This window comes from Sinocyclocheilus rhinocerous, unplaced genomic scaffold (assembly GCF_001515625.1).
Source record: "Sinocyclocheilus rhinocerous isolate Xijiao unplaced genomic scaffold, SAMN03320098_v1.1 scaffold1068, whole genome shotgun sequence".
Taxonomy (NCBI): Eukaryota; Metazoa; Chordata; class Actinopteri; order Cypriniformes; family Cyprinidae; genus Sinocyclocheilus; species Sinocyclocheilus rhinocerous.
The window spans coordinates 79,267-87,099 of NW_015633196.1; the positions used below are offsets into that span (position 1 = coordinate 79,267).

At 33.5% G+C, this 7,833-nt stretch overlaps 1 protein-coding gene across 1 annotated transcript in view; it reads left to right on the forward strand.

Moving 5' to 3' along the window:
* Nucleotides 1-7,833, forward strand: part of LOC107743908 (ryanodine receptor 3) — a 178,775-nt gene that overhangs the window by 75,270 nt on the left and 95,672 nt on the right. Inside the window, exons 37-39 of the mRNA XM_016557358.1 lie at nt 1,219-1,419; nt 1,533-1,635; nt 3,472-3,606. Coding sequence (XP_016412844.1) covers nt 1,219-1,419; nt 1,533-1,635; nt 3,472-3,606 — 439 coding nt within the window. The remainder of the gene's footprint in view (nt 1-1,218; nt 1,420-1,532; nt 1,636-3,471; nt 3,607-7,833) is intronic.

The following is a 7,833-nucleotide window of genomic DNA, read 5'->3' on the forward strand; positions in this document are numbered from 1 at the left end:
TTAACATAATTCTCCCATTTGCATTGTGATCTGTATTTTTACATATTTATTTTAACATCCTTTATATATCCCTCCATGGCATATTTAAGTCCCACTTGAAGTTCCATCTGTGTCCCAAATTTATCAGAAACACTGACCGAAACACTGACACCCAGGTTTTTACTGACAGCTGTCATTGTAAGACAGTGAGCAACTCCGTTTGTTTGTCCGAGTGAGCAACACCTTTAACTAATACTATGTACTGGAGTTGCTTCTGGTTAGTAGAACGTCTAAAGTGGACGATCAAAATAAAGTGGAACCGAGGACTACAACATCATGGTCTAATTTTATTAAAATATTATATACACGCTTCTACACTATTAAAAAAATATTTGTAAATTTGTAAATAAAACAAAGATTAAATTATCTTTCTATTTTCTAGTGTTTTATTTATATTCTAATGTGTTACTTGCCATTTCTTTGTAATTATTTGTGCAATTTACCAGCAATTTCTGTTTTTCCTTCACTATGCACTCTAACACATCTGTACATTTTTTAATAAAATTTAAATATTAATTAAAATGAAATTTAAAAATTTTGTTTTATAAAATGTAGAATTTTTGTAAAAACATATTCATATATAGACACAATTTATATTTTTACAGTTTTACATTTTATAATTCATATATTCACTGTTTACACTGCCGTTCAAAGTTTTTTTTTAAATAAATAAATTACTATTTATATTAAGGATGCATTAAATTGATCAAAAGTGACAGTAAAGACATTTATAATGTTACAAAAGATTTCTATTTCAAATAAATGCTGTTCTTTTGAACTTTCTGTTCATCTGTGAATCCTGAAAAATAACATGTATCACAGTTTCCACAAAAATATTAATGTTTTCAGCGTTGATAATAATCAGAAATGTTTCTTTTTCAGCATATTAGAATGATTTCTGAAGATCATGTGACACTGAAGACTGGAGTAATGATGCTGAAAATACAGCTTTGATCACAGAAATAAATTACAGTTTAACAGATATTCACATAGAAAACAGCTGTTTTAAATTATAATAATATTTCACTATTTTTACTGTATTTCTGATCAAATAAATGCAGCCGTGGTGAGCATAAATCACTATTAATTTGACAAATACTTCTATCAAAAGCGGCACACGAATAAGGAAGAGGTCAGAGATTTGAATGGCTCAAGCAGAACCCGTGCGTTTTTCTGCAGATGTGTGAGCTGCTGCACTATTTCTGCGACTGTGAGCTGAGGCATCGCGTCGAGGCCATCGTCTCGTTCTCCGACAGCTTCGTCTCTAAGCTGCAGGTCAATCAGAAGTTCCGCTATAACGAGCTGATGCTGGCGCTCAACATGTCGGCCGCCGTCACCGCCAAAAAGACCAGAGAGTTTCGCTCGCCGCCGCAGGAACAGGTGCTTCTCCTCCACTCAGATCAGTGTGATGTCACTTCCTGTTTAGATCAGTGTGATGTCACTTCCTGTTTCTCCAGCGGCTCATCCTCTGTCCGGTTGGATCTCTGTTTCAGATTAACATGCTGCTGAACTTCACCGTGGGCGAGGACTGTCCGTGTCCCGCAGACATTCAGGACGAGCTGTACGACTTCCACGGCGAGCTGCGGCTGCACTGCGGTGCGTAACGCATAAAACATGCTTCTGACTCCCGAGACAACCTGTGGCTTTCAAGAAAACTAGGAGTGTCTGTAGATTTCAAAAAGTTACTCAAATAAATATCATTAAAATGAATTAATTACCATGACTTTTACAGCCGTTCATGATTTACTGGAGATTTTTTTTTTTTTAATTTATACCTGATCAAATATTTTAGAGCATTGAATAAATAGAAGAAATTATATTTTAAAATTAATTAGTTATAAAAAATGCATATGGAGTTTGAATATTTTAGTTATTTTTATGGCTTTTCCAGTTGTTTTTGATTTACTGGAGAAGAATTTTGCTTTTTTTTTTTTTTTAAATGCACAATTTATACCTGATAAAATATTTTAGAGCATTGAATAACTAGAAAAAATTATGTTCATTAATAAAATGCCAATGGAGTTGTATTATTTTGTTAATTTACATTATTTTTTACAGTCGTTCATGATTTACTGGAAATTTATTTATTTTGAGCATTGAATAACTAGAAAAATGTGTATTCATTATAAAAATGCTCGTAGGGTTATAATATTTTATAAATTTCCAGTACTTTTGCAGTTGTTCATGATTTACTGGAGAAGATTTTTTTTTTACTCAATTTATACCTGATAAAATATTTTAGAGCATTGAATAAATAGAAGAAATTATATTTTAAAATTAATTAGTTATAAAAAAAAATGCCTATAGAGTTTGAATATTTTAGTTATTTTTATGGCTTTTCCAGTTGTTTTTGATTTACTGGAGAAGAATTTTGCTTTTTTTTTTTTTTTAAATGCACAATTTATACCTGATAAAATATTTTAGAGCATTGAATAACTAGAAAAAATTATGTTCATTAATAAAATGCCAATGGAGTTGTATTATTTTGTTAATTTACATTATTTTTTACAGTCGTTCATGATTTACTGGAAATTTATTTATTTTTTTTTATTTTTTTTTTCAGATTTATACCTGATAAAATATTTTAGACTGTGGAATAACTAGAAAAATGTGTATTCCTTCTAAAAATGCCCTGATTAATTTCCATGAACTTTCCATTCGTTCTTGATTTACTGAGTAAGAATATAATTTATTTTATTACTCAATTTATACCTGATAAAATATTTTAGAGCTTGTTACACAAATGCCCGTATGATTATAGCATTTTATGAATTTCCATGACATTTCCTGGTCTAGAAATCACACATCTGATAAAATATTTTAGAGCATTGAATAACTAGAAAAAATTATGTTCATTAATAAAATGCCAATGGAGTTGTATTACTTTGTTAATTTACATTATTTTTTACAGTCGTTCATGATTTACTGGAAATTTATTTATTATTATTATTTTTTTTTTTCAGATTTATACCTGATAAAATATTTTAGACTGTGGAATAACTAGAAAAATGTGTATTCCTTCTAAAAATGCCCTGATTAATTTCCATGAACTTTCCATTCGTTCTTGATTTACTGAGTAAGAATATAATTTTTATTATTACTCAATTTATACCTGATAAAATATTTTAGAGCTTGTTACACAAATGCCCGTATGATTATAGCATTTTATGAATTTCCATGACATTTCCTGGTCTAGAAATCACACATTTAAAGTATTTTCCAAGACTGTGATTCCTGTGGTCTGCAGTAGTTCTCAGGTTGTTTGAACGCTTGTTTTGTCTTGTTTGAAAGTGTTTTAAGTCTCGCTGAGGCCCTCTAGTGGAATCTGGACTCACTGATGGTGAATCTGAACCTCGCTGAATGAGCTCTGGACGGAGGTGCAGTGAGGCATTGTGGGTAACGTGCTGATGTTCTTCATCTGTGTCCCTGCAGGGATTCCAGTGGAGGAGGATGAGGAGGATCAGGACTCGTCTATTAAAGCTCGTCTGCTCGCTCTCGTCTACAAGATCAAAGGTCAACCGCAGAGATCTGAGCGTGAGCCCACAGAGAAAGAACAGAGCGCTCCCTGTAAGCTCGACTCCTTCAGTCCCGAATGCTACACTGTAAAAAATGACCGTGAATTTAACGGTAAAAGACTGTAAAAATGCTACAGTAGAAACCTGTTAAATGGTTAACGGTAAATTCCTCTACTATATACGGTGAAAAACTGTATTGGACATTACATGTAATTTTACGGTAGTGTACCGTTTTTGGAAGTGAAAAAGACCGTATAATTTACAGGGAATAACCGTAAATTGACATTCCCAGAATTTACTGTTACATTTCAAATTTGATGTTTTTTTGTTGAAATAACTATGTTTCTTCTTAGTTTTTTCTTATCAGTTTTGTATATTAGGGTTGTGTGTTACACCTAATGTTGTTAAATAAATGTTTATTGCATTATTTCAGTTTCACGTGTGTTACCATGATGGTGTTTAGTGTCTGTGTGAATGACACTGTGCACCTTCTATATATGTTATTATTTAAAAGCTGCTTGTGATGGGCTTTGGTTCATCATGTGACTTTCTCATCACCACCTGCATTTGGTGGTTATCAGTGTACAAAACAGATTTCAGTACTTCAATAGATTGGTATATTAACATTATATCAGTTAATGAAATTACGGTATTTAACTGTAAACCGTAAAACCTAATTACGTAAAATTTTACGGAATTTTTTTTACAGTGTGGGTCTGTAATTTGCCAGTTCATCTACTGTGCTGCTGTATTTTTTACAGGAATTCTCTGCGTTTTCCTGTAAAAACAACAGGCTTTTTTTTTACAGTGTATGGTAAAAAGGTTTACAATAACGTATTGCAAGTTATTTAATAAATGTAAGAAAAATAAGGAAAGAGGGCTAAGACAAAACTTAAATAAGGAACTGGATAAGGCGGAAAAAAGCATAGAGAACATAAAAGAAATAGAAGGTAGGCTGAAGGAAATGGAAGAGGAGAAGTATGAAGCTGCAAGATTAAGCAGCAAAGCAAAATATACAGTGGAGGGGGAGAAGTGCACAAAGTTTTCTTTGATCTAGAGAAAAGCAGAGGAAAAGCAGAAATGATTAAAGAAATAAGGGGCAAAAATGGGATAATAGTAGAAGAAAATGAGGACATTTTGAAAGAAATAAAATCATACTATGAGGACTTATTCTGTACAGAGGGGGTAAAAGAAGGAGAAAAAGTGGAATTACTGAAGCAAATAAAAGCAAGAGAAGGAGAAGTGGATAAAAAAGAGTGTGAGGATGAAGAAAGAGAAGAAGAAATAAAAAGAGCAATAAGTGGATTAAACAAAAGAAAAAGTCCGGGGATTGATGGGTTGGGGAGTGAGTTTTAAATTGTTTTTAAAGATTTTTTAACCAGTATCTTAAAAGAAGTATTTGATGAGATTTTTAGGAAAGGTGAGATGAACCAAAGGATGGGAATGGGATTAATGAAGCTGATATATAAAAGGAAAGGAGACAAAGTGGAGTTAAAGAATTATAGGCCTATAACAATGCTTAACACCGATCTGAAGATTTTATCAAAAGTTTTAACTAACAGATTAAAAGAAGTGATGCCCAGTATAATCGAAACAAACCAAGCATACAGTATTAAAGGAAGAGACATTGCGGATACAACAATGAGCATAAAAGATACGATACGATATATTACTGAAAAGAAGAAAGATGGTCTTATAATCAGTTTGGACTTTGAGAAGGCTTTTGACAGGGTAGAGCATGATTTTTTATTCGGGGTTCTAAAGAGTTTTGGTTTTGGAGGGAATTTTATTAAATGGGTTAAGATTTTATATAAAGGTGCTTTAACGAGAGTAAAATGTAATGGGTTTTTAACAGAGTGTTTTAAATTAACGAGATCAATTAAACAGGGTTGCCCGTTGTCGGCACTTTTATATGCTTTAGTTGCAGAACCACTGGGATTAACGGTAAAACAGGAGGGGAGAATAAAAGGGATAGGCATAGAGGGAGGAGAGAATAAAATATTTCAATACGCTGATGATACTACGCTAATGCTTCAAGATCTGGCGAGTGTAGGGGAAGCAATGAAAATAGTACAAAACTTTTGCAGGGGATCAGGGGCTAAAGTGAATGAGGATAAAACGGTATACATGAGATTTGGGGGAACTGAGGTTTTAACTGGGCACTTTAATTTTAAGGAAATGAATGAAATAAAGATTTTAGGCGTTTTAATGGGGAAGGATGAAACGAAAGCAGATGGAACTATGTGGGAGGAGATTTTAGGAGGGATCGAGAGAAGGTTGAATTTTTGGAGATTAATGTCCTTAACTTTGAAGGGGAGGGTTTTAATTGTGAATGTTTTAATGGTTTCTAAGTTATGGCATATTTTATATGTGGCATCAATGCCGTTGTGGACAGAAAAAAGGCTGAAAAAATGTTTTTTAGATTTTTTATGGGACGGGAAGCCGCCGAGAATAGCATATAACACTTTAATAGGAGCAGTGGGGAAGGGGGGACTAGGGCTAATGGATGTGGAGCAAAGAAAGAACAGTTTAAGAGTCAAAATGATAAGCAAATATCTGGACGAAGGAAACAAGGCGGCATGGAAAAGAACAATGGAATATTTTTTAAGTAAATGTGGTAATTTTAATCTGGGGGATAACGTTTTATGGATGAGAGTGAAAAAATTTATGACAGAGGGGTTGCCAGATTTTTATAAAGAATTGATGGGTGCGTGGGGGAAATTTTTAACGTGTGTGCATTTTAATACACAAGGAAGAGAGAACATTTTAAACCAGCCTTTATTTTTAAACACCGGCATTCTTTATGAAGGGAAAGAGGTCTTTTTTAGGAAATGGTGGGAGGTGGGAATCACAAGGGTAAGGGATGTTTTATATGAATTCAAAGAAGGATTTTTACCAGTACAGTACGTTGTTGACATGATGGAGGAGGCAAAGGAGGATTTTAACAGAGAGGAACTGATAAAGAAATATGACATAATTAAAAAGGCAATACCTGGAGAATGGATAAAGAGAGTGGAAAATATGGAAGAGGCCAAACAAGAGAAAGATGTGTATGTAAGACTGGGGGAAAAACTGAGTGCTTTTAAAGAATGTACTGTGAAAATGTTTTATTGTTTTTTTAGAGATGTGGTTTTTAAGAAACCGGTTGTAAACGAATACTGGCTACGGATTTTCAATGATGTAAAAGAAGAGAATATATGGGGGAACATAAATGGGAAAATTGTACAGACGAAACTGGAGAATTTGGAGTATTTTATCAGGAACAAAGCAGTGTTCACAGATGTGATTTTAAACAAAATTGGGATGGAGGAAAGTGCCACATGTAAAGTATGCCAGGATGCAGACGAAGGGTTTTTACACTTGTTTTTATATTGTAATGAGCTGAAAGATTTTAATGAGAGATGTAAAAGCATGATTTTAATTTTGAGAGGAGAAGAAAATGGGAACTTTGAGTGGGAAAAGGTGTTAATGTTAGGCATTAATGAGAAATGTAAAAATAAAAAGCTCATTAATTTACTTGTGATGTTGATGAAAAGTGCAGTATGGGAAAGAAGGGTGGTGGTAAAAAAGGAAAATGTTTTACTTGATGTGTGGAATGTGTTTAAGAGAAAAGTTGAGAAATATGTTGAATGCCTGTTTTATTTTTTTAAGTTTGAGGAAATTATGGATGTTTTTTATTGTGTTTTTACTCAGGAGGTCTTAAAGGTTTTAAATGACTTGGGGATTGAATTGTCATTTTTAAAAGATTAAACCATTTAATGACTCCTTTTTTAAATGTTTGTAAGTAAGATGTCTGTAAACTCTTAATTTTAGGAGTTTTATGTCAAAGAAATCATCTTATGTATTTTAATATTTTAAATAATTGATATGTATGTTTCAATTGATAAATTTCTTTAATAAAAAAAGAAAAAAAAAAGAAAAAAAAGTATGCGCCCGATCTCGTTTGATCTCGGAAGCTAAGCAGGTTCAGGCCTGGTTAGTACTTGGATGGGAGACCGCCTGGGAATACCAGGTGCTGTAAGCTTTACCGTTTTCTTCACTAAGCAGGGTCGGGCCTGGTTAGTACTTGGATGGGAGACCGCCTGGGAATACCAGGTGCTGTAAGCTTTAGCGTTTTCTTCACTAAGCAGGGTCGGGCCTGGTTAGTACTTGGATGGGAGACCGCCTGGGAATACCAGGTGCTGTAAGCTTTAGCGTTTTCTTCACTACTTATCTAATACACTGGCCTATAGAGTGTATGATCTTTAAATAGCCCACTCTTTGGGGCAATCCCCGCTTA